The sequence below is a fragment of the Culicoides brevitarsis genome, chromosome 3 (assembly GCF_036172545.1).
Source record: "Culicoides brevitarsis isolate CSIRO-B50_1 chromosome 3, AGI_CSIRO_Cbre_v1, whole genome shotgun sequence".
Lineage (NCBI taxonomy): Eukaryota > Metazoa > Arthropoda > Insecta > Diptera > Ceratopogonidae > Culicoides > Culicoides brevitarsis.
Genome location: NC_087087.1, coordinates 9572847 through 9599709, shown reverse-complemented (window position 1 = coordinate 9599709; position 26863 = coordinate 9572847). Strand labels below are relative to the sequence as shown.

At 26.7% G+C, this 26863-nt stretch overlaps 5 protein-coding genes and 1 long non-coding RNA gene across 7 annotated transcripts in view; 3 read left to right on the top strand and 3 right to left on the bottom strand.

Moving 5' to 3' along the window:
- Positions 1 to 5888: 5888 nt before the first annotated feature.
- On the top strand, positions 5889 to 8820 carry LOC134834528 (casein kinase II subunit alpha). The gene is made up of 3 exons (XM_063849245.1): positions 5889 to 7561; positions 7623 to 7706; positions 8250 to 8820. The coding sequence occupies exon 1, from the start codon at positions 6099 to 6101 to the stop codon at positions 7110 to 7112; it is 1014 nt and encodes a 337-aa protein (XP_063705315.1). The 5' UTR covers positions 5889 to 6098; the 3' UTR covers positions 7113 to 7561; positions 7623 to 7706; positions 8250 to 8820.
- Positions 8821 to 9883: 1063 nt separating this feature from the next.
- LOC134834726 (V-type proton ATPase subunit S1) lies at positions 9884 to 12473 on the bottom strand. Of its 2 annotated transcripts, none has more exons than XM_063849480.1 (3): positions 12243 to 12473; positions 11817 to 12178; positions 9884 to 10693 (listed from the first exon to the last, which is right to left on the bottom strand). In XM_063849480.1, exons 1-3 carry the CDS (start codon positions 12338 to 12340, stop codon positions 9969 to 9971), a joined length of 1185 nt encoding a protein of 394 aa, XP_063705550.1. In that variant the 5' UTR covers positions 12341 to 12473; the 3' UTR covers positions 9884 to 9968. The 2 variants fall into 2 exon arrangements, with proteins under 2 accessions (XP_063705550.1, XP_063705551.1); XM_063849481.1 differs by having other exon boundaries at positions 12246 to 12473.
- Positions 12474 to 12521: 48 nt separating this feature from the next.
- LOC134834655 (mediator of RNA polymerase II transcription subunit 10) lies at positions 12522 to 13092 on the bottom strand. The gene is made up of 2 exons (XM_063849393.1): positions 12932 to 13092; positions 12522 to 12867 (listed from the first exon to the last, which is right to left on the bottom strand). Exons 1-2 carry the CDS (start codon positions 13042 to 13044, stop codon positions 12594 to 12596), a joined length of 387 nt encoding a protein of 128 aa, XP_063705463.1. The 5' UTR covers positions 13045 to 13092; the 3' UTR covers positions 12522 to 12593.
- An 887-nt stretch (positions 13093 to 13979) lies between these two features.
- LOC134835135 (uncharacterized) lies at positions 13980 to 14914 on the bottom strand. Its single transcript, XR_010162199.1, has 3 exons — positions 14776 to 14914; positions 14319 to 14524; positions 13980 to 14255 (listed from the first exon to the last, which is right to left on the bottom strand). It is a non-coding gene; the product is annotated as an uncharacterized LOC134835135 (long non-coding RNA).
- Positions 14733 to 26863, top strand: part of LOC134835133 (myc protein) — a 107258-nt gene continuing 95127 nt past the window's right edge. The window contains exon 1 of the mRNA XM_063850001.1: positions 14733 to 14857. The gene's annotated coding sequence lies outside the window, so the exon portion shown is untranslated. The remainder of the gene's footprint in view (positions 14858 to 26863) is intronic.
- On the top strand, positions 15569 to 16471 carry LOC134835134 (proteasome subunit alpha type-2). The gene has a single exon (XM_063850002.1). It carries the CDS (start codon positions 15701 to 15703, stop codon positions 16403 to 16405), a length of 705 nt encoding a protein of 234 aa, XP_063706072.1. The 5' UTR covers positions 15569 to 15700; the 3' UTR covers positions 16406 to 16471.

The window sequence follows — 26863 nt, the reverse complement described above, 5'->3', positions numbered from 1 at the left end:
TTACTTTTTTTTATAATATTTTTAAAATTATTCTTATAAATATTTTTGTTCAACTTTTTGTCCTTTATTTTAAAATATTTTTTTTTAAAATTTAACAGAACACATAAATAACTTAGAAAAAATAACGTTTTTTGACCTTTTTAATAATTTTTTTTTCAAAAATTTTAAATTTAGATTTTTATCAATATTACTACAAATATATTTATTTTAAATTTTATCACGAATTTTTTTTCTTATAAAATATTACTCATTAAACTTTTATTTAAATTTTTTTATAATTTTTTGTTCTAAATTTTTCATTTTTTTTTTTTTTTTTAAATTAATTAAATTATTTTTAATTTTGTTTTTATTTTTTTAATCGAAAGAAAAACATATGTAAGAAAAAAATTTTAAAATAAAATTTAGCTGAAAAAATATTTAATAAAATTTTACCTTAAACCAGACGTCTCCATAACTAATTTTTTCAAGAATCTTTTCTTCATTTTAATTTTTTTAAGATAATTTTTTTTTAATTTTATCACTTCTGTTCCTTTTTTCATATTACACAAATTTTAACCATTCACAACGAAACAAAAACAAAAGCAATTACTTTAAAAAAGGGACGTGCAATCACCATTTATCATCAACACTGAAAACTTTTTTTTATTTTTTTTAAACCATAATTTTTCTCTCTGCATTTGATTGTTTCAAACTCTTTTTTTTCGTATTCGTACATTTTTCCAACAAGTGTTTCTGAAGCAAATTCACCGCATGCCGCCAACGTAGGTACCTATAAAATAAACAAGCAATCAAATAAACAACAGGTTTGTAATTCAATGCATCTGCTGTTTGATTGCAAATTACTTGAGTAGCAGTAAAACTTTTTCCATCCGTTTTTTTCTCGTTTTTACGACAAAGAGTTCATTATCTCCGTTTTTCCCGCAACGCAACCGAAATCGGATGTTTGTTAAGCTTGGGCAGAATGTCCATTAAAAACCTTCCGAAATTTTTGGTCAAACCACAAAAATAACAAAAAGCTTTTAGCAGAGCGCTGATTTGACGAGAAAAAGTAAATAATTTTGAGTTTTAATGCATTTGTTGCGTTTCTCGCTGCTGCGAGAGGAGAATGGGGAGAAATTTCCGCAGATGATCAATAATAATTAGACAGACATTAGCGCTGCACGTTAAACAATCGGAATAATTAATGCACATATATTATAATTGTTATTTGCAATAATTAAGACCATAATCACTTGATGTTGGTATAGACAGCACTGCATTAAAAGTAATACAACGTTGCGGTAAATAAATTAGCAGACTACTAATAAGGATATCAAACAGCGAGAATGTGTTGTTGTGGTTGACCGAATAACCGAATATTATTACGGCTATTAGTTAATTTTAAGCCAGATGCCTTATTAAAAAGTTTTTAATTGGTAAATATTTGAAAATTTGCAGTAATTATCAAGAACTCTTAGGCAAATAAATTGTTATTTTTTTGTGTTGATGTTGAAAAAAATACTCATGCAAAATTTTCATCCAAAATTAAAAATTTTCTGAAAAGAGAAAAAAAAATATTAAATCAGATTTCTAATTATTTTCAAAAAAAAATTAAAATAAATTTAAATAAAATAAATTTAAAAGATAAAATAAATTTAAATTGTTCAAATTAAAATGTTAAAAAACAATTATTAAAAATTTTAATTAAATAATTATTTAATAATTAATTTTTATAATCTATAAAAAAATAATTTAATTTTTTTCTAAATTTTAATAAAATTTTAATTTTTTAAAATAATAAATTAATTTTTATTTAATTTTTTAATTATAGAATTTTATTAAAAAAAATTAAAAAAAAAGAAAAAATTAAAGAAGATTAAATTAAATTAAATTAAATATTAAATAAAATTTAAAAAAAAATAATTTAAATTAAAAAAAATATAAAAATACATGAATTCTAAAAAAAAATAAAATATATTTGATATTTATTTTTGTTTTGTTTTAAATTTAATAATTTTTTTTAATAAATAGGTACAATTTTGATAAAATAATATAAAAATTTAAAACTCATAAAAATTTTAATGAATTTTTAATAAAAATTCAAAATTTCAAAAATTTAAATTTATTAAACTTTAATTTAAAATTCATTTGAATTAAATAAAATTTAATAATTTATTTTATTATATTTTTTTTAATTTCTACGAGTTTTTCAACCAATTTCAAGTCTCAAGAATAAATAAATTGTAAAAAAATAAATCTCTTCAACTCCCTTTCAAAACACCTGCGAATTCCCACGAAACAACTTACCAACAAAGTTCTATTGATCGAACAAATAATTCAAAAACTATTTCATATTATAATAATAATATTTTCTGCTATAAATTGCAAAACATTCCCCTTTGAGAGCAAAAAAAAAAGATTTTTCACAAATTTCGCGGTACTCCTAATTTAACATAAAATTTGTTATCATAAATAATTTGCGCTGGTTCAACGCATTTGATGAAACGGAAAATGCATCAAAAGCAACAAGTATTTTGCGAGTTTATTAATAAAATAATAAATAATATGCATCATCAAGTTTCGTGTGCAACAAAGTACCTATCATAACATGGTCCTGATTTGCAAATCAAAGCAAATGCTTTGCGAAAATCAACGTCGCTCGTCACTCCTGGCATCAAAAACCTGAATCACTCTGCATCACAAATTATTCATGCGCTCGCTTCATTCTGGCGGTTTTGATAAATAAGCCCGATTATGTTGCTGTATTGTTGCAAAATTAATGAAGCAAGGAATGCACTCTCGAGAAAAGCAGCAGGGCTGGGTGTAATTTTACAACAAATAACGTGAAGTGAAGTGAAACTACTTGAAACGAAAACTTTTTCGAGAAGAAAAAAACTTTTATTGACTTCATTATGAAGTTGTATCCATTGCCTTTCATCATGCTGGTGCGTTTGCTCGTCATCCGTTCATCGTTCGTAATTACTCGAAAATTTTCTAATTGACTGATTATAAATTCAAATCTTGCTTTTCTCTGGGTTAATTGTGTCATTCAAAATTATGCTCGATGATTGTTTAATCTCATGAAAGCCATGATGATGAGCGCACGACGATGATGAAGAGCAAACACGCCAAGGAATAGAATACAATACAAAATGGCACAATAATAATTGTTTACCGTCATAATCATCATAATTTAATTAAAACAAATATTTTACATATTTCAGTTATTTGCATTGTCTAACGAAATTATATTGTTCGCATTCACTGTTCTATTCCCTTGTGGCGATTTGTGGCAATGCATGTGAGGCGAAGAATGCATGCAGGGAGTGAAAAGGAGGTACAACAGTGCAAAGCCAATTACTCGGAAAATGGTCAGTTGTGGCACTAAACAATCATAAAAAGATTAAAAAAGAAGATGAGATGCTTTAAATGCAATACCATAACCATTCGAGTCATTTCAGACACTTTGTATGCGTAGCAGACGTTTTGTTGGCTGGAATGCTTTTTTCAACGTTCGTGTACTCGGAGGATTGAAAATGGATGAATTTGACACTTTTTTGTGTTAAAATTTTTTACTTCGATAGATTGATTTTTTTTTTAAATTCTTAACTATTTTTGCTATTGAATTCTTTTGAGTATTTTTTACTTTCATTTTGCTACTAATATTTGGATATTTTAACATGAAATAAATTTTTTGGCTTATTGATGATCGAAGATTATGTGATTGTAGCTAATCGAACCAAATATATGTTTTGGGCATCTTGTACTTTTACGACAAAAAACTATATTCAGAATTACTTACTTTAACATTTTGGGATTTTTAAGGAAAAGCTGTTCTAACAATTCTGCCAAAACAGTCAAAGGACATGTACTTAGATTACTGACTTGTATGGCAAGACTTTCGTTTCTTTCTCCAGCATTCTCTTACGAGTCATAAACTTTCTTTATGAAAAGGAACGACGACTATCGTTATAAGCGAATCGACACCAAAATTGAAGAGGAGCTTCTCATATATAAAGTCTCAGAGATATTCCCTGCTACTTATTCATTATTTCAAGACAGATGGTTGCTATTCCTTCTAAGATCTAAGAGATATCATGTTATCGTAAAATGTGTGCTTTTCTGCTTTGTTTTAAAAAAAAGTATAGGCATTTGTAGAAGTTGGTAAATTCACTTGAAAGTTTTCCTTAATTTTTGTATATTACATGATCTACTACCTCGAATACTTTTGAAAGCTTGCTGATGTACTTAAACAATTGGAGAGCTAAAATATAAGAAACAGCTTGAATAAGTCCATAGTTATACGAAATTCTCCTTTTTGATCTTTATAGTTCTTCATTGAACCTAAAATAGAGAAAAAATCATTTCAAGAGATAATATGAATATTTAAAAGATATTTGAGTAAAATTTTAAACAGTTTAAAAGAATAAATAAATTATCTCCATTACGACTCAAACTTACCATTTTCTAATCCACAGGGCACATAACACGTATCTACGTTATGCATGTTGCTTGCATCCCGAGTAAAGGAAGGAAAGAAGAAAATCCAAAGAGATGAACATTTATCATAATTTTTTGCTCGTTATGAAATATTTAAAACAGATTAAAAATTATGGCAAACTGCAAGGTAAGATTGTTTGTAGTTTTGTTCAAACACTTTACTTCTGGTAATTGGAAAATTTCTTCGAATAAAATAAATATAATGAGAAATAATAGTAATTGAGTTTAAAAAGTGCTTCAGAGTGCAAAGCAATATTAATTTTTGGGGCAATTAAATATTGACCGAATAAGTTCATGAATAATAAAAATAATGATGATAGAAAAAATTCTATTGAGTTAAATAATTTTCTTTACCATTTTTTTAATGAGAAAAGTTACGATTGAATCGAAGTTAAGCTGAATAGAATTTTGATTCTTTTTGAACTATCTAAATAAAAAGATAAAAATTAAAGAATGAATTGAAATGATCCAAAAAATTTTTTTCTCTATTTAAAAAAAAAACTTTTGACTTGAACAAATTAACTTAAATATGAGACTTAAGGTTAAATAAAAATATTTTAAAAAATATTAAAAAATTTAAAAAAAAAACTTTAAATTTTAATAAGCTTTTAATTTTATTTAATTAATTTTTATATTTCCCGCCCATTTTTGCAAAAAATTAAAATTTTAAATTAATTAAAAAAAAAAAAATTTTTAAAATAATTTTACATAAACAAAAAAAAAAATATTCAAATATTTTACGAAATTCACAAAAATTTTAATAAAATACAAAAAGTGTGTTGAAAATAATTATTTTTAAAGATCTTATAAACCTTTTTTGAAATTTTTGAAAATCTTGAATTCCGCCTTTGAGTATTTTTCTAATTTTTAAATGAAAAATTTCATAAATTGAAAACTGAAAAAGTAAAAATTAAATCAAAAATTTTAAAATTTACCTGAAATTTATAAATTACTTACAACAAAGTTTCCAATTATACTTTTCAAGGCTTCCAAAGGATTCATCATCATGTAACGGATTTTGCTCTATGGTTACAGGCGTTAGAGCACACCAGAAGGCGCTACTCTCGATCGGAAGTGCACCGATTTTTTCCATTTCCGGCACCGATTTTTTCCATGAGACGAATGCAATTGATAAGGACGCCAGCGCCATCTGTGCTTCAATGCCGCCGGAAATGAACATTCCGGAAATGACAATCAGCGCCAACGACAATTTTTCGCACTAATTTTATCATTTTCATTCGTCTCACGCTGCATGTGGCGCTGCAATCCGCGTCACGAGCCTCAATTCGATGATCGACAAAACCGGCAAATTGTGCACTGGATCGGCAGCCAATGAGCGCAAAGTGCACGAAAATCTCGCCTCGCCATTGGCTGCGCGTATCATCGAGCCGAGACGTCTCATCGAAAAGTTCGTCGATACTCCATTTTGGAACAGCATTTTTTAAAAGTGCAAAAACGACGGAGGAAAACACGGAAATTCGGGTGAAAAACGGGTCGGCGAACACACAAATTAGCTGCAACCAAGACTGATTCTAGCGGGGCAGTGTTTATTGAGGTCGGCGAGCAAGCAGGCGCATGTCTTAAGCCGCAATCTACCACAATCGAGAAAAAGTTTCAAGATGACATTACCGAGCACGGCCCGTATTTATGCAGAAGTGAATTCGCATAAGCCGCGCGAATACTGGGACTACGAGAACTATGTCGTCGATTGGGCGAATCAGGACGACTATCAGCTGGTAAGAAAATTGGGACGTGGCAAATACAGCGAGGTATTTGAAGCAATCAACATTACGAGTAACGATAAGTGTGTCGTCAAAATCCTCAAGCCCGTGAAGAAGAAGAAGATCAAACGCGAAATCAAGATTCTGGAGAACTTGCGGGGCGGCACCAACATCATCACGTTGCTGGCGGTCGTGAAGGATCCCGTTTCGCGTACGCCGGCGCTCATCTTCGAGCATGTGAACAACACGGACTTCAAGCAGTTGTACCAGACCTTGACGGACTACGACATTCGCTTCTATCTGTACGAGCTGCTGAAGGCGCTCGACTATTGCCACAGCATGGGCATCATGCATCGCGACGTGAAGCCGCACAACGTCATGATCGACCACGAGAACCGCAAGTTGCGTCTCATCGACTGGGGCTTGGCGGAGTTCTATCATCCGGGCCAGGAGTACAATGTGCGCGTCGCAAGTCGTTATTTCAAGGGCCCCGAACTCCTCGTCGACTACCAGATGTACGACTACTCGCTGGATATGTGGTCTCTGGGCTGCATGCTGGCCAGCATGATTTTCCGGAAAGAGCCCTTCTTCCACGGACACGACAACTACGATCAATTGGTGCGCATCGCCAAGGTTCTGGGCACCGAGGAACTCTATGCGTACTTGGACAAATATAACATTGAACTCGACACGCGTTTCAACGACATCTTGTCGCGGCACTCGCGAAAGCGATGGGAACGCTTCGTGCATTCGGAGAACCAGCACTTGGTGTCGCCCGAGGCGCTCGATTTTCTCGACAAGTTGCTGCGCTACGATCACTACGAACGCTTGACTGCGCGCCAGGCCATGGAACATCCCTACTTTGCCGTCGTCATCAACGGGCAGCCCAACACCTCCTCCAAGAACAACTAACGAGAGACATCCGAGGCGCGTTTTAGTAATCAATTCAAATAATTTCCTTTTACATGCAGAGAGAACACTAAAAACACACATCTAGAGCTAATAAATAAATAAATAAATCCGATGAAATAAAAAAAAACTCCTCAAATAAAAAAAAATTAGGATACAAAAATTCGATGGAACAGTAAAAATAAAAATAATAACAGTTTAATAAGTAATAACAAATATAAACGTGCATTCTACATTAAATAATAATAAAAAAAAATATTTATAAAATTAACTATAAATGCAATTCATTGGTCATCTCCGCAAAAAAAAAAACGAAACAGTATATCTCAACTACTACTAAAAAAGATCAACTTCGAAGAATCATGAAGACAAATTCACACATCTACCATCCCCAGTCCTTCTTCCTCACACACACAGATTGACATCGGTAGCCATCAAGAGACCTCTTTCAAGTAAGAATTTTTTTTTTTAAATTTAATTTTTTTTAATAATTTTATTTTTAATTTTTTTTAGTGGTCTGTCATCGAAAATAAAAAAATATCAAAAAAATACTTTGACACTTGGAGTATTTGTAGTCATTTTTATCAAAATTAAACGGTAATTATTTTAATTATTTTTTTTTATTATAAAAATAAATTTTTAATATATTATTTTATTTAATTAAAATATTTTTAAAATTAATTTTAAATTAAAAATTAAATTTAATATTAAATTATTTTTAATTTTATTTTAAAATTTTTTTTAAATTATTTTTGCTCTTATAATTTTTGATTGTTTTTATTTTTTGAAATAAAAATTAATTTTAAAATATTTATTTTTTTTATTAAATTAATTAATTAAATAAATGAAAAAATATTTTTTTTTTAATTTTAATATTAATTTTTTTAATGAATTAAATATGAATTATTTTTAATTAAAATACAGTTTCATTTTTTAATTTGTTTATTTTTAGTTTAATATTTTTTTTAATTAAAAATAAATATTTTTACATTTATGAATTAAAATTAATTTTAAAAAATTTTATTTAATTAATTAAAATATTTTTTTAGTAAGAAAATTGATAAAAATTGATTTAAAATTTAATTTTATTTTATTTTAAAATTTTTAACTAATTAAACTTTATTTTTTTATACAATTCAGGTCTGACGAGAAAAACAAAACAAAAAAATCAAACGGGATTAACGATGTCATCGGACTTAATTGACACTGAAGGACACCACAATTTTTATTGGATTAAAGCAGCTTTAAATTTTTTTTTTCATTTTCCATGCCACCATTCATTCCATATTTAAAACTTTTTTTAAAAAATAAATCAAATTCCGTTAATTTCATTTTGAATAAATTGTCTTCTGGTTCACTCTTTGCACTCAACTGGTCAAAAAAAAACTTGTTTAAGAAATTTTGTTATAAATACAAAAAAAAATTGTTCTGTTTTATTTTATATATGAAAAAATCCTTTAAGCTCTTCAAGTATTCTTTAAACGAAAAAAAAACATAAAATTAAAAAAAAACACATGTAATGATACACGTAAAAATAATATAACTGATAAAGAATAAATGTTAATAACAAAAAAAAATTATAAAAAAATTATTTTCAGATGAAAATCAGCAAAAATTTGTGTGCAAAAAAAAATTATAAAGACAACTCTCATTAACACACACCTCCCGCAAATTTTCATCGAATTTTTTTTTCGTTACAAGTTTTTAAATAAATATTAAGAAAAAATGTCGCATTGTAGCAAAAAAAAAATAGTATGACTACCATATGTAAATTCATTTTTTAAGGTTATTTAAATATAATTATTCAAAAAGAAGAAGAGAAAAACTAATAAAAAGATGAAAAACTGTAAATATTGTGTTGTTTTGTCTTGATTTTTTTTTTTTTTGTCAATTTTTGTTTTTTATTGCTTTTGTCCGAAATTTTATTGATTTATTTTAAAAATTATTTCAGTAATTTTGATTAAAAAATTTATTTAAAAATGGGCTTCAGATAATTTTTTTATTTAAAAATTTTTATTAAATTTAAAATGTTATAAATTTTTATTAAATTCACTTTTTTAATACCAAATATTAAATTTTTATAGAAAAAAAATTAAATAAAAAAATTAAGTAATTTTTTTTCTATTTTGAAAGCATTTGTTAATTTTTGAATATTTAAATTTATTTTAAAATAAAAAAAAAATATTTTTTTTGAAAATCCTGAAAAATTATGAATTCAAGATGAAATAAAAAAAAAATCATATAAAAATTTATTTTTTTGAGCAAAAATATAAATGAGAATTTTTAGTTAAAATGTTTATTGAAAGACAGTTAAAAAAAATTAAATTATCATAGAGTTTAAAAAAAAAAAATCTGTAGAAAAATTTTCAAAATTAAAAACTTTTGAAATAAAATAAAAAAAATAATTAATTGATTAAAATTAAAATTAAAAAAAATTATAAGTTTTGGTACAAAATAAATTATTTAATATGAGCTAAATTTTAAATTTAATAGCAAAATTTTTTAAATTAAGCGAAAAAGATCAGATTTAGATTTGATGATTTCCATTAAAAATTTTATTTGAAAAAAAAATTAATTGATTTATTAAAAAGGCTAAAGAGTTCGAAAAGAGCGTCATTTTCGACTAAAAATTTAATTTTTTTATTATAAAAGATCAAATTATATCGAAAATTATTCAAATTCTTCAAAAAATCTAAAATTTGAGTAAAAATGAGACCTAAAAAAATTAAAATTTAAATCTATGAAGCTTAAAATAATCAAAAACTAAATTTTTTCGTTACTATCGATTGTCTTTATTGTCAATTTCAACAAAACTTAACATGTGACACGACAAAACTTGCTACTTCAACTCGTAAAATTTTACTCATTGGCATTTATGGTGATAGTTTTTCCCTTTGGATCGTCAAATTTGTCCATGGTATTGATATCCATGATCCACGAGAGTCCAACGAGCAAGATAAAGATCAAAAGGAAGACAACAAATAATCCCGCAAGGATCGCTGGACTCCAAAAACCTTCGCAATAGACAACTTTATCCTTGTTAAAGACCTCAAACTTGTCCTTTTCAAAGTCCGGCATGAATTGCGTGTTCTGAATCTTGACAAAACCGCCTGCCGCATTGGTAAAAGTGAAATTGCCGCCGCACCGATAAGCGAATCCCGAGTTGGCGTAAATGTAAGCGGGGAATTTCATCGGTTTGGAATCCTTGACGGCCTCGTAAAGACTCCACGTGCCCGCAATTTGCTTGAATTTCATCGTCAAGTCGGAAGGTTGAAGTGTGACTTCGAGTTTGTTCAATTTGGAGTCTTTGGTACTCGTGCAGGAAGTGAGTTCGGCAACAACTTCGGCGGAATCTTTGTCGACTCGCGTGACAATTTGTTCGGCAGCGATGAGGAAGTGATCGCAGGGCTTGGGGTCTTTGTTGATGTGTCCGCTAGCGCGTTTATGAGGAGTTTGTTCATCGGCGACGACTTGACGCTTGTTACGCACGTGACCATCAAGGTTGGATTGCTGTCCCGTGTAAATGGCGACGATGTTTTTGTACTTTTGGGAGATTTTGGCGAAAGTTTCAGCGATTATTTTATCTGAAAATATAATTTTTCTTTAGTTCACGTGACTTTTTTATGAGAATTATTTTTTTTTTAATTTTTTGTCTATGGTTTATTTAAAAAAAAAATGAAAAAAGTTAAAAATTTAATGAAAAACTATTTTTTTCATTTTTAAAATATTTTTTGATTTTTCTTTAATTTTTTATTTTGAAAAAAATATTTTTAAAATTATTTAATTTTTAAAAAATTTAAATAAAAAAATTAATTTTTTAATTTTTTAAAAATTTTTCAAAAAAATAAATTTTAAAAAATTAAAAAATTTTTAAAAAATTTTAAATTTAAAAAAATTGTTACAAAAATAATTTTTTATAAAATAAAAAAAAGCAACAAATTGCCATTTTTAAAAATTTTTGAAAACAAAACTTGAATATTTTATTTCAAAATATCAATATTTAAATTTAATTTTTGTTAATTAATTAATTAAAAAAATATTTATAATAATAAAAAAAACTTTTCTCGATATATATTTTTTTAATATATTTTTTTTAATATTTTTTTTTTATTTATTACTTTTTAGTCAATTTTTAATAAGTTATTTTTTAAAAAAAAATATTAAAATAATTATTAAAAAATATTTAAAAAAAAAATAAAATTATTTTTTAATTTAAATTTAATTTAATTCAATTTAATTTAATTTTTCGTTTTTTTTTTCGTTAAATTAATTATATGATTTAATTTAAAAAATTAATTAAAAATTTTATTTAAAAAATTATTTAAAATTATAATAAGAGGTATCATTTAATTTTTTAAAAAAAAAGTTTTTTTTTAAAAAATTTAATTTAATTTTTTTATTCGTAATTTTTATTTTAATTTAATTTAAATTTTTTCTCTTAATTATTTGTTTAAAAAATTTTTCATTTGAAAACCAAAAAGTAACTTTAAAAAAAAATAATTTTAAAATTTTAATTTAATTTTTATTTTTAATTAAAAATTAAACTTAAAAATTATTTTTTAAAAAAAAATTTTTCAAAAAAAAATAAATAGAAAAATTTGTTTAAAAAATTATATAAAAAAAAATTTTAAATTTTCCACATAGAAAAATATAAAAAATTTGTTGGACAAAAAATTAAAAAAAAAAAAAAAAAAATCAAAAACTTACCGTGACTTTCAAAATCTTTACTCTCCTCAGCAACATCAAGATACACAAAAACGACACGATTTCCGTTTTCAAGTGCCTCAAGTACGTCATCAGATTGATCAATTGTGGCCTTGTTCGCATCCAAATTGTCAAAAAGTCCATCAACGGGCATTTTTACGTTCGGCAAATACGATCTTTCCTCCAAGGCAGCCAAATTTTTGAAGCACGTGACTCCATCATCAGCCTTACATTGACTCAAATCCTCAACACTGAGCTTGGGCTCGACAAAAACCACAGTGACAGTCTCTTCGTTCAGTTGGGAGCTCACCAAATTCGTGAATTCGTCAGTTTGGAGCGTCTTGAGGGCAGGAACTTTAAAAGGCCTGAAGAAAAAATTAAATTTTTTTAATGGAAAAAGTTCTTGGCTGACTCAGGGACTTTTCTTACAACGATTTTCCGAAGAGCAAAACAGGAACATTATCGCTGGCAACAAAAGTCAAGCAAGAAAATAAACATAAAATCAGGGAAAAGGCAAGTTTCGCCATTTTTCTTGATAATTTTCAACTAAAATAAGGGATTTAATGTTTTTTCGTCAATTTTTCGCGAACAAATAACTGAACAGAACTTAAAAAGAAACTAAAATGATAAAATTTTTCAGTCACGGGATCTGAATTTGACGTTTCTATGATTTTTTCTGACGTTTACCTCCCATGAAAATGCATAAAATGACAATTGGGTCAAAAATTTTTTAATTTTCTGCCTTAAAATTGATACAAAAAAACTTAAAACTACGAAAATTTAGGGAATTTCACGACGTGCCCGATATTTGCTCATCTCATTGGGGAAAGATTTGCTCAATTCGACCATCAAATTTGCCTTGAACTTGCGGAATGAGTCGATTTTGCCTTTGACTTCTTCGTTTTTGGTGCGAGCCTTTTCCAAACAGTCCTTCGTGTACAGCTGCGGATTGCGTCCTTGGTCGATGTAGTCAAAAACTTCCAAGGGAACATGAAAATCCTGCACTTGGTTCTTGAGTTTGTCAATTTCCTGCAAATTTGTGACGAGCGATTGGCTGCAAAGGGAGAAATTTTCATTAAAAATTGATTTTTTGGGGAAATTTTGGGTTTTTTGCTTACATTTTTTGGTTCAAGACGTTCTGCCCTTGCGGTTGGAAGTCACTGACGATGATCCGGATTTGCCGGACGTTCTCAATGAACATTTCAAGCGAAGTTTCGAGCTCCAGATTCATCTTTCTTGCGGGGATTCTCAACAATGGCGACTGTTTTGACGTCTTTCAATGGGGTTCGTTCAGGTTTGATGCGATTTTTGACTTTTGCTGAATGTCAAACAAATATTTTTTTTATTTTTTAATTAAAAATTCATTTTTTGAGGATTTTTAATGAAAATTTCAAAGAAATATTAATTTTGTTTTAATTTTTTTATTAAATTTTTCTTAAATTTTTAATTTTAATTCAAAAATCTTCAGAAAAACTTGCTGAAAAGCCTTTTTCAGACACGACTCGCTTCACCTGAACTGTCAAAAAAACAATTTTCCGTCTCGCTCGCCCGCATTGTTGCCGTCCTCCTCTAAAAACGTGGTTTTAAATCTCTCGGTCGAGCACTCGAACCTCTAAAAAAGCCTTTTTCTTCAAATTCGTGCCGGTTTAAAATGAATTCGCAACAAAAATATGTCAAAAAAGCCTCTCGAGGCACGGTCCCTTCAAAATATTTCGTGTTACTCGTGAAGAAGTCGCTGAAAATCCGTCGAAAAGTCGAGCAAGTGCATTTTACTGCGACAAGACAAGAAGCAAAACGAAGACTCAAAAAGCCCTGGATTCGAGATTTGGATGAAAATTCACTAAAAAACGCAAAAAGTTGAAACGAACCAAAAATTTTAGAGGCTTTTGGTCAAAAATAATCGCGAAAAAATGTGCGAATCGCAGTTTTACGTGCATCGAAAAAATTTTTTGTGAAGAAAAACACACAGAAAAAAAATGTAAGAAGCAAAATGCATTTTTTACGTGGAATTTTAATCATAAAAAATGCAAAAAATTTAAAGTTTTCAAAGGTTTTTGGATGAATCTTTGAAATTTTAGACGAAAAATTTGCTTTGGAAAGACTTTGACACGAAGGTAAGTTCAAAAAATTTGTGAAAAATTTAAATTTTATTGCAAAAAAGTGTTTTTTAAAGAAATTTTCAAAGGACACGAGGCTCATTAAGCTTCATTGACCTTGAAAAAGTCTCAAAAACCAAAGATTTTTTAAAGAAAATTCTTTTTGTGAAAAATTTTCAAGTAAAAATCGACATGTGCTTCGTAGTTTCTAGCAACTTCCTTGAACGATTAATACTGAAAATGCTTCTTTTTATTTTTTCAGGGTCTTTTGGGAGACTTTCAGGACTCGCAAGAAATTTTAACATCAATTGGATTCCAAAAATAATCGTCAATTTCATGTGAAAACCTAAAAAAATAAGAAAAAAGTTAAAAACGTGCAAAAAATCAATGAAATGTGAAAGAAAATTACTGAAAGTCGCTCAATGTCGTTAAGAGCATTTATTAACATCGATCCTGTTTGTTCCTGAGCCTTCGTGAAAAGAAAATTTCCTTCATGGAAAAATTTTTTAATGAAAATCATCAATAACGAGCGTCGTCATCTCATCGAGAAAAGTTGAAAATTCAATAAAAAAAATATTCTGTGAAATTTTTTATTTAATAATTTTGAAGTCCTTCCTGAAAAAAAAAAGAAAAAAGTGAAAATTTATTAAAAAAAGTGTCAAAATATTTAAAAAAAAATAAAATTATATTAAATAAAAAATAAAAAATTAATTAATTAAAAAAAATCAATGAGAAAAATGAGAAAAAAAATAAAGGCTGAAAATTAAAAAAAAAATTAAATTAAAATAAAAAAAAAATTAATTTAAAAAAAAATGTAAAAAAAAATCAGAAAAGCCCTTTAAGGCTCACAAAAAAGTGTTTCTTACTTTCAGGTCACATTTTCGTTATTTTTTATGGATTACGCGTTTTCATCTTTAGTCAAGTGGTTGACTTTCTCCCACTTTCAAGGTTGGTAAAATTAAAATTTTTAATCATTTTATTTATTTTTCTGCCTTTCTGTATTAAAAAAGTGCTCAAAGCCCTTATAAAATTTATTTTTCAAAAAATCTGACTCAATTTAATACGAACCAGAATGGACCTGACAAAAGACTCGACTAAAAATTGAACTCAATGGGACTCCAAAAAGGTGTCAATAAACAAAAATCACACTTTTCATCTAAATTTGAGATTTTTTGCCTAAAATTCCTTTTTTTTGTCCAAAATTTAAATTTTTTGACTAAAATTTTTAAAATTTTTGCTCAAAATTCAAATTTTTTTACCCTAAAATTTTATTTTTCGCTTAAAAATTAAATTTTTCGCCTAAAATGAGTATTTTGAGCCCGAAACTTGTAAATTTTTCATAATTCTCATTGAATTTTTTAATAAAAATAATTTTAATAAAAATTCTACCTAAATTTTTTATTTTAAAATTTTTTGAGCTTCTACATGAGCTTTTAATAGTTTGCACAAAAAAAATATAAAAATTTACTCGAACTTTTGCATTTTGCGACCAAAACAAAAAACAGCTGATTCTATAGCATCTCGAGTACTGCTGAATTTAGAATTTGACATTTACAGCTGAATTCGAATTTATACAGCTGAATTTCCGCTTGTACAGCTGAAAAACTAAGTAAATTTTGACTCGGGCTGACTTTTTCCCGAAGCAAATTTTAAATTAAACGTCAAAATCGCCAGCCAATCACGAAAGACGTCAAAATTAATCGTGAATCGGCATTTTTGTCTCGCCAAAAAATTAATTTTCAAGTAAATTTCACGAAAAACCAGCAAGAAATTAATTAAAAATCCCGCAAAATGGCATCAGAGAGATACAGTTTCTCGCTCACAACGTTCAGCCCGTCGGGAAAACTCGTGCAAATCGAGTACGCGTTGCAGGCGGTGAGTGCCGGAGCCACATCCGTCGGTATCAAGGCGAAAAATGGAGTTGTTTTAGCCACAGAGAACAAGCAAAAGTCCATTTTGTACGAGGAGCACAGTGTGCATCGCGTCGAAATGATTACGGATCACATCGGGATGATTTACAGCGGCATGGGACCCGATTATCGTCTTCTCGTACGTCAAGCACGCAAAATGGCCCAAAATTACTACTTGACGTATCGCGAGCCCATTCCGACGTCGCAGCTCGTGCAACGTGTGGCTACGGTGATGCAAGAATACACGCAGTCGGGAGGCGTTCGACCTTTCGGCGTGTCACTTTTGATCTGCGGCTGGGACAACGATCGCCCGTATTTGTTCCAATGCGATCCCTCGGGTGCATATTTCGCCTGGAAGGCAACGGCAATGGGCAAAAATTCGATCAATGGCAAGACTTTCTTGGAAAAACGCTACAGCGAAGACTTGGAGCTGGACGATGCGGTGCACACGGCAATTTTGACACTCAAGGAGGGCTTCGAGGGACAAATGACGGAGCACAATATCGAAATTGGCATTTGTGATAAGCAGGGATTCCGTCGTCTCGATCCGTCGGTCATCAAGGATTACTTGGCGAACATTGTCTAAACATTAATTTTGCTTTTTTTGTCACTTGAAGTGTGAATAAAATTCTTTTTTCGATAAATTTAACAAAGATTTCGGGAAATTTTCAATGAAAAGTCGTGAAAATCGTGAAAATGTGCTCAAAATATATGAAAAATACGCACAGGGGCCAGATTTGAGGCACGTGACTGAATTGCATGAGGAAATCCAAGTGACGGAGTGAGACGATCGAAAGTGATACTGTTATATGCTGTCAGGTAAGTATACCAGTACTGGTATACTTACCTGACAGATGTATAACAGTTCAATTTCAGCCGACTCACTCCGTCACTATGGATTTCGCGCGCAATTCAGTCACGAGCCTCCCGCAGATGGCGCTCATATCTGTAAGGGGTTATCATTTTCATTCGTCTCAAATCTACAGTGTAATGTTTTCGTCCGAATTTAAACGCGCGATCAGTGAGGCGTTTTTCTCTGGAATACAGTACCCATATTATTTGAGACGAATGAAAGTGATAATTTCAAATTGACCGTTGGACCGATTTTTACCGATACACAAATTGTGATAACCGATTTAGACCCGATAATAACCGATGAACCGATTTTTACCGCTTTTCGAAGAAAAAATTATTTTTTTTTGTTTATTTTTAGCAGATCCTCTCCGCCTCCCGCTTCCCTTATCTCGTCACATCTCCATATCGTGTCAAAATTTTATCTCCGTGTCATTTCACGCCCTTTCTTCCCTCTCCTTAATGCATTTCCTGCCCGACTTTTATCGCAAAAGTGCATCATTCCGATTCTTCGAGAGAGTGTTAAGAGACAAAAATTTAGTGTGAAAGAACTTCATTTAGCAGATAATAATCGATCCGACCCCTTTTCCTTTTTTTCTTGTTTTCGTCTTACATTGTTGTTGCTAATCCTCTGCATGTGAGCAATGATCCGAGGAGAGGAAAGGAAAGTAATGATGGGTTATCTATAACCGAAGAAATAATTTTTTTTTGCTAATGTGAGTGACAATGAATGACAAAAGATTTGGAAAAAAAGGATTATTTTGGGAAAGGAGAACGCCTCTGTTATTTTTGTATTTTTAGATTGTTAATAAATGACGGGAGAAATTTTTTTTTGCAAAGTGTAATTTGTATTATATTATATTTAGAAATATCTCGCTTTCAAAGGAAATTTTAATAAGATTTTATTGGATTTCTATTTTAAAAAAATTCTTTAAATTTATATAATTTTTATTTAAAATATTTATTTATTTTTTTATTTTAAATATTTATTAAAATTTTATAAATATTTTGATATTTTAAATTATTTGAATTTTATTAATTAATTAAATTATTTTTTTAAAATTTTATTATTGAATTTTTAAATTTGAATTTTAATCAATAATTTTAATTAAATTAATTAGGTATTTTTTTAATTTTTTTTATTTTAAAATTTAAAAAATATTTAAAATTGTTTTATAAAAATTATTTTAATTTTATTCATTAAATAGTTCGTTTAAATAATAATATTTTTTATTTTAAAATATTTTAATGAAAAAAAAAACAGAAAAAAATTAATTTTTTTATTTTCATGAGATTTTATGTCAAATTTGATATTATATATTTAATTATTTTAAAATTATTTTTAAAGCTTTGACATTAAAAAAAATAAATAATTTAAAAATTTTATAATGTTACAAATCTTATTAAAAATAAATTTTGTGGTATTTTTGAGTAATAAGATGCGTTTTTTGACTAAATATTTTTAAAGAAAAAATTAAAAATATAATTAAAAAAATATGAATGTTTAATTTAATTTAATAAAAATTATGATAAATGAAATTAATTTAAAAATTGATTTTTTTTTATGATATTTTTTGTTAAAAAAATTTAAAAATTAATAAAATTATTAAAAAAAAATAATTTTTTCTTAAATTATCTTCAAATAATTTCTTTCACTTTTTGATTTAAAAAAAAATAAATTTTAAAAAATTTTTTAAATTAAAAATAAATAAATTAAATTTTAGCTTTTATTTTTTTTTAGATTTTAATTTTTTTTTATTTTATTAATTTAATGTTTGAAAATTAATAAAATTATTTTTATTGAACTAACAAAATAAAAATTTATTACAAATAAATATTTTTCTAAATTCATCATACATGAGAAAAACTAAATAAAATTAAAATGTTTCATTAAATATTTATTTCATAAAATATTTTTTTTTACTTTGAATATTAAGTAAAAACAAAAAAAAATATTTTTAAAAATAATTAAGAATTAATATTGTGTGAAAAAAATTTTATATTTTTTCAAAAGAAAATTTCCAACTTTTAAAATAATAAAAATATTAAGTAAATTTTAAATTGTCAAAATAATTTCGCTCAACTAATAAAAATATTTTCTTAAAGAAATTTTCAAAACATTCCCTAAAAATCTCTCCATCACATCAAAAAACATCTTTTTATTGTGACAGTAACTCACTCATGTTCAGTGAAAGAAATAAAAGAACAAAAAAAAAAACGAAAATTAAATCAAAATGCTCAGTCAACCAGAAACGAGACCAGAAAAAATTAGTTGAACAATCTCTCTATGATTAGCTCGCGTCTGTAATCTTCTATTATTATTATTTATTTTTTATTTCTTCTTGATGTCTGCCTTGCCTGCCTGCCTCACTTACTCACATAACAAAAACATGCGACGATATGGGTAATTTTTTTTTTGCCTTCTTGTCATGTTATTTTTTTCGTACACTTCATTCTTCTTGTAAATTAAACGAAATCAAAAGGGCCTTCAATTTCATTTCAATTCACCATCAAGAAAATTTTTTGTTACCCTAGACAAAAAAAAAATTACGACTAAAATTTATGCACGTGACCCTCGATTAACAGAAAATTTTATTATGAAAATTTTTGCATTGCATCGTAAAAAGGAAAGTAGATTAAAAAATCGTAAAAATCGAATTTCAATAGAAATTTTCGCCTAAAATAATATTTATTTACATTGGCCTAACATCTGTAAAGTCGTAAAATTTGGTCCTTTTCGTCATGCCCGACAGCATTAATTAGATCAAAATTACCGTTCTCTCAGTAAGCGCCTCCTTTTACGATCCAAATACAAAAAAAATTCCGACAGCGTTCCTCAAACCTCTTCAAAAAATACGAACAAAGAGCTGAGACAATGGCAAATTTGGAACAATTGCGTGAAATGATCACATACGACGACGACGAACATCAATTAAGGAAGCTTTTGTGTAAAATTTTTCAGGTCCAGTTTTGCAATTACCTGAAAAAAAAAATAAAAACAGTAAATTTCTTCGTATTTTTATTACATAACTCTTCTAATATTTTTTTTTGTCTAAAAATGAAAAAAAAATCTCCTGCTGATTTTTTGAGATTTTTTTTTATTTTATTAAAAGTAAAGATGTTTCAAGAAATTTCAAGTACTTGACCAAAATAATTGTTCTTTTATTTTTTTTTTCTTAAATAAATTGAAGAATAATTGCATTCAAATGTTGTTTACTGCCTTTGGGCACAAGACACGTACTTTACAAAGAAATCTTTTCAAAAAAAAAAAAAAAAAATTTTTTTCATAACGAGATAAATGCATCTGCTGCTCCTCATTAACTTATTTCTTTTATTTTTCTTGACATGTAGGTAAAATTTGTGCATTTTTCTCGAGAGTACGGAGTAATAATCATAAAAATAGTTCATAAATTTCGATCCCTTAAAATACATTTTTGGCCCTTTTTACTTTCTTTTCATTTTTTTTTGCATTTTATTTCATTTTTATGACTACTCGTCGAATTATGACATATCACAAATAAATAAGCTTAAGGAGCTGAGCACACCTTTTGCTTTCTTGATTGAATTAAATTTGATGTCTCATCGTGTCTTGAATGAATGAAGAAGAAATGCAATTGTTCCGCAATAAAAGTTCTTCTATAAAAATGTCACAAAAATAGTGTGATTCTCATAAATTTAACAAGAGTATTAAATTTAATGATCTTTTTTTTTTGTTGAAAATTTTTCAATATTTTAGACGCACGAGAATCGTAGTAGAAAAGTAGGGGAAATGCATTTATTTTTAAAAACGAGATTAAATTTACGAGCTTTCTAATCAGGGAAGTGATTGCAATAACGGAAATGAGGATTGTCGCGGTTGTGTCCTTTGCGCTAAAATTATTTTTCGATTTTTTTTTTTTTTTTGGTAAAATTATGTTTTCCGAATGTCGTTTAGTCATCAATTCACTTAGCGAGAAAAGATGAAGATATCAGATGAGAAACAAAAAATAGAAAAAAAATTGGATTCAGTAGTTTTTGTTTTGAAAACTTTATCGCATTTTGATTTAAGAGAATTAATTTTATTTTATATTTTACATTTTCGTACTCCTCAAGTTCAGAAAAATTCTAATTAAATATTTTTTATTATTTAAAAAATTTTCTTAGTACTTTTTTTTAATTGTTTGTGAATTTTCAGTTAAAATAGCAATAATTCTCATTTTAGTACTCCTCATTTCACAATTTGGTACTCCTCTTCAAATTTTTGCTTTACAAAAAATTCGTAAAATTTATAAAATATTTTTTTTTAATTTTCAAAAGAAATTTAATTTTAGCAAATATTGAAATTTTAACTCAGCTCAAGCATTTTTATTCCAAGATTTATTTCGTAAAATTAAAATTTTATTCTCTCATTTCTCAATCTGATACTCCTCATGAGAATTCTCTTGTTCATTAAAAGTTATGTACTTAAAAAAATCAAAATTTTTTCATTTAAGGACTTTGGTTTGTCAAACAATGAAATTTTCTCATAAATTTTAATAATCAGATATTCAAATTTTCACATTTTTGTACTCCTCACTTTACAATTTCGTACTCCTCAAAAACAATTTCTTTAAAATATTATAAAAATTTATTAAAAAAATTAAATTAATTCAAAATAAAACCAATAAAAGCACTTTGATCAGTCAAAACATGAAAAATTTTCTCTAATTTTCCTCATCAATTGATAAAAATTTCACAATTTCGTACTCCTCATAAAATGTTAACTGTTAAATGCAGAAAATATTTTAAGAAAAATTTAAATTTCGGCGAATACTTACGTTTTTATATAGAAGAAGGATTGTTATTTCATTCTTTCCTGTTAAAAAATTAAATTTAAAATTTTTGTACTCCTCATTTCACAATTTTTTACTCCTCTTGCCTGAAAAATTTAATTTAATGAGTAAAAAACATAAAAATAAATAAATAAATAAAATTTTTTAAAATAAAAGGACAATTCAAAAAAATTACCGCATTTTTTCTGCGAAATGCGGTAAAAAAAAATCAATGAAAATATATAGACAAAATAACCGTAAAAAGGGACACTATGGCAATAACATAAAAATTGTCTGTCCTTATCAATTTTTCCGTCTTTTTTTTCTCCGACGTCGTATCGTAGCGACTTGACTGAATTGTGTCTGGCATCGTCTTATCATGTCATGTCACAGTCACACATAGGTCAATTATTGCCGGCCGGTGTCACACAGAAATGGAATGTTATTGAGGTTGACATCGACTTCTTATAATAATGATGATAATAATGGAGATCTGGCGAAGAAACGAAAAATTTTTCCTGTTAGTTTTTTTCCTCACTTCTTCTGTGTGTCGACGGAAAAAAACGAAAAGGATGAGGATTTTTGACGTTATCCTTCTTTTTTTTCTGATGTCAGAAAATCAAGTTTCCATCACATCAACACACTCGGGTGAATGTCTCTCTCTTTCTCGGGTCTTACTAGAAAAATGTTAGAAACACGAAAAAAAAAAAGAAAAAAAATCTTCTGACAGACATCACGTTCCGATTTTTTCTCTTTTGATATTTATTTATTAAATAAATTTATAACGTTCACTCGTGTTGTTGTCGACTTCGTCGTCGTCGTTTCTTCTTATTGAATTTATTTCGGGAAAAAAAGTTTTATCATATTTTTTCGAGGTAGGTATTTATAGACATACGGGTTAGAAGCTACCTGAAAGTACGAACAGCAAAAATTGCAAGCTGCAATATTATGAGATGTTACAGACGGAGTACCTGCATTAAATTTTCTGCCTATGGTCGTTCTTTTCTTATGTGAATGATGATGTTGTTTGGGACAAAAGAGCAAGGAAGAAAGTTTAACGAGATTTTTATTTTATTTTTTATTTGAGTGATGTGAGCGTATTTTATGGTTTTACGAGAATTTAAGAAATTATTTTTTTAGAAATTTAAATTTAAAAAAATTTTTTTTTAAAGTTTCAAACAAAATTTTTTAAATTTATTTAAAATATGAAATTTATTTTTTTAAGAATTTTTTAAATGTAAATTTATTTTTTAAGTAATTAGTTACATAAAAAATCTATAAAAACTTTTAAATTTTTGACATTTTATTGAAATTATTAAAATTTTATTGAATTAGCTAAAAGGCGATTCACAAATTTTTGAACTGTCATTTTTTGAATTGACATTTACAAAGTTTGACAAATAATAAATAGACAATCATTTTTTTTTAAATTCATGATGATTATTTGTTCATTTTCAAATTTAATACGTTTTGTTTAGTCAAATTTTAAATGAAAATTCAATTCAAAAAATGACAGTTAAAAAATTTACAGAATTAATTTTTCTCTAATTCAATATTTTAATCATTAAAATTAACAATTCGATTAATTAATTAAAAAAAATTAATTTTTGTAAAACTTTTAATAACCAAAATTAAAATTTTATTTTTTTTAAAGAAAATCATTTAAAAATTTTAAGTTTTATTTTTTATAAAATTTATATTGTACTTTTTTTTTTAAATTTTTGAATTTATTTATTTTATTTTTATTAAAAAAATTAAAAGTTAAAAATTAAAAAAAAAATATTTTTTAAAAATTTAAAAGTAGTAAAAAAATAAATTTTAAAATTAAATTTAATTAAAAAAATTTAAATTTTAAAAATAATTTTTGATTCTCTTTAAATTTTTTTCTTTAATTTAAAAAAAACATAGATATTAAAAAATTAAAAAAATTAGTTTACTAAAATTAAAATCAAATTTTACATTTTTTTTTAAAAAATATTAAAATAATTATAAAATCGAAAAAAAAAAATAATTTAGCTTTAAGTTTAGACACGGATATGTTACAAAAACCTAAATTCCTCTAAAAATGCATCACAAATCCGTTAAAATATCTAAAAATTTCTTTTTCATTTTTTTTTTTGCAAAGACGATTGGATTGGCTTATCCAAACATGCACTCTGCACTAAACACACAACTCACTAAATGGATACAATATTTTTACAATCAGAATCTTTTATTTGTACTTTTTTTTCTTTCATTTTTTCAATAAACTCCGTACCTCTGTAGCGAAGAAATTAATGCTCCTTTCTTGTTTTGTATTTTTTTTTCTTGATACGACGAACGAAAAATTTAGCAGGGATTAAAAGTGTAAAATTATATTGGAATCAATTGTACGATGATCCTATAAAGGAATATTTAGTGTTTCCTTATTTCGTTTCAAACAAAAAAAAAAGATAGTTTGTATAATAACACATAAGAATACGACAACGACGATGGATAAAATGAAATAAGAAGACAAGAAATTAAACATCTGCCGTTTTTTTTGCTTGGTTTTTACGTAAAAGCTGTCCTTCGTGTTTTTTTTTTTGTTATTTCAAAGACTTGAGTTGACGTGAATTTACGAGGGCAAAGATTTTTTCACAAAAAAAGGAAAAGGAGGTTCTGGTTGGATACTCTCGAGCTCTATTAGAATGGGACCTTGATCGAATTTTAATGATTCTGACCAATTTTTGTCGTGAAATCTCGTTGAAATTTAATAAAAATAATTTTTTGGGGATTTTTAGATTTTTTTTTTGCAGGAAAAAGTCACACGTGCATGCAATAGATTTTTTGATACGAATTTAAAGCGAAATTTCCGAAGCACCGCGTGGTTCTAATGACTCGTCGTGTCAATCGAAAAGCAATATAAATAAAATATAAAAATGCGATACGCAAATTTCAGCGAATTAAAATGATTCGATCTATTTATAAATAAGCATTGCAAATTTTTGCGACAACGACGACTACGACGAGTGAAAGTTCATTGCGGGAATAGAGTCCGGATTTTGTAACGCTCGAAAAACCAATAAATTTTTAAATAAATGGCGAACCCCTCAAATTTTTGCGCTGCAGTTTAAAATAGTTCGGAACATTCCGCACAACTGTCAATAACCGACACGACTCGCCCTTGAGTCGAAAAATTGTCTTTGAGATTTTTTCTTGTTGCAGAAAAAAAAGCAATTACACCGTTTATCGCACAATTTTCGACGATTTTCTTATCTCACATAGACAGCATTGTTGATGTTTTTTTCTGTAATAAAAGACCAAAAGCGATTTTTTTTTTGTTAATCCCTTTTTCCAGTTTTTATTTTTTTTTTTTTTGCGAAATCGATAATCGTGTTATGATTGTTCAAAATGGGTGATTTCGGGAGAAAAATGTAATTTTTAAGGGTTTGACAAAAATTTATCTTTCATTTTTTTATTTTGAAGCTGTTTGTGGTCCAAACGTACCTGAGACGTCATTTCTTTATTTTTCTTTTTTTCTTAACAAACAATGAGAGGATTTCTTAGAGAAAAATAAAAAAAAATGTAATTTAAGGCAAAAAAAATACATTTCTTTCATATTTACTTTTCAAGGTTTAATTTTTATTTCCTTAGCACGTGCTTTTGTGTAACTTTTGAGACTCATCTGCTTTCTTTTGTACAAACAACGTAATTTTTTAATTCTTTTTTAAACAATTTTTTATTATGTTAGTTTTTTTCTTGTGATTTTTTGATGTAAGAAGAACATTTTTGAAGGTTGTATTGCGTTTTAATTGATTGATTATTTTCTTATTAATTTATTTTATTTTATTTTATTAAAAATTTTATCAATAGGAAATTTTGTGAAGAAAAAACGTCAATTTTTACTGAAAATTTAACTTAACTTTTTTTTTGTATTAAAAAAATTTAATTTTAAAATTTTATGAGGTCAATTTTTGAGCCTTTTATATAAAATTAAAAAAAAAATTAATTCAATTTAAATAATTCTCATTGATAATTTTTTTATATATTTTTTTAATAAATTAAATTAAATTTTTAATAACAATTAAAAGATATATTTAAAATATAAATAAATTTAATTAAAATGAAATAAATTATATTTTTTTAAAATTATAAAAAAAAAATAAATTTAAAAAAAAAAATTAAATAAAATTAAATAAAAACTAAAATTTAATTTTTTTTTTGGTTTACCTTAATTTTTTGTTCAAATTAATTAATTTATTTAATTTAAATAAATTAATTAAATCCATTTTTTTTTTATTATTTTTTTTAAATAAATATGTTTAGGAAAAATTTTGAAAAAATATTTTTTTTATTAATTATTTTTTTAAATTTAAATTGATGAAAATTTTAAAAATAAACATTTTAAAAAAATTATAAAATTTATTAAATTAATATTTTTATTAAAAAAGGTCTACAAAAAATAATATTTTCTTAGAATTTTAAAAATTATTGAACGAAATTTAAAAAAAACATAATTAATTTTTTTTTTCAAATCCAATTTTATACAAAAATTTTAAACATTTTAATAAATAAAAAAATAAATTATATTAAGTTAATTAATTGAATATTTATTTTGAATTTTTTAAAAATAAAAAAATATAATTTAATTAAATTTAAAAAAAAAATAAAAAAAAAATATTCAAAAGATTAAAAAAGAATCGATTTTAAAAAAAAAATTAATTCAAAATATTCCTCTCTGAAGGTCAATTCCGTTTTCGTACAATCAATCAAAAAAACATTTAAAATTCTTTATTTTACGATTTTTCGTATAAAATCAAAAAAGTTTTTAATCATAACCGCGTCTCAACGGAAACGATTCCTTATTTTTATGATTTTAATGTTTTTATTTAGAAACAAAAAAAAAATTGACGAGATCCGTTCAGGGAGAACAATATGTCGTCGTCGTCGTACACTGCCGCAATAAAATAATAATAAAATTAACGTGTCAAGTTGACGTTCGGCCCATAAAAAGTTTATTTTTTATAGTTTTTTTGAGTTTCATGTTCGTCTCGTCGTCATTTCTTGCTTTGGTCAATAATTCGAGGAAGAACGAAGCAGGTGTCATTACAACAACTACCATCATCGTGCGCACAAGGCTAACTGCAGCTTGCAATGAATTAATTAACAAATCGTAAACTCGGCGTTTTCTTCACTTTTTCTTTTGTTTTATTATTTTAAAAAAATTATTTAGGTCAGATTGGATGTTTTATGAGGAAGAATTAAGAAAAGCAGGAACGACAGATGTTGTTTGTCTTGCAAATCCCAGAAATTTAGAGTAAACTCGTGTAATCCCTTCGAAAATGGAAATAAATAAACAAACAAGAAAATTCGATCTAGAAACTTTCTTGACACTCTTTCTCTCCTCTCTCTCCTGATTTGTTTATTTGTTTGTCGAGATG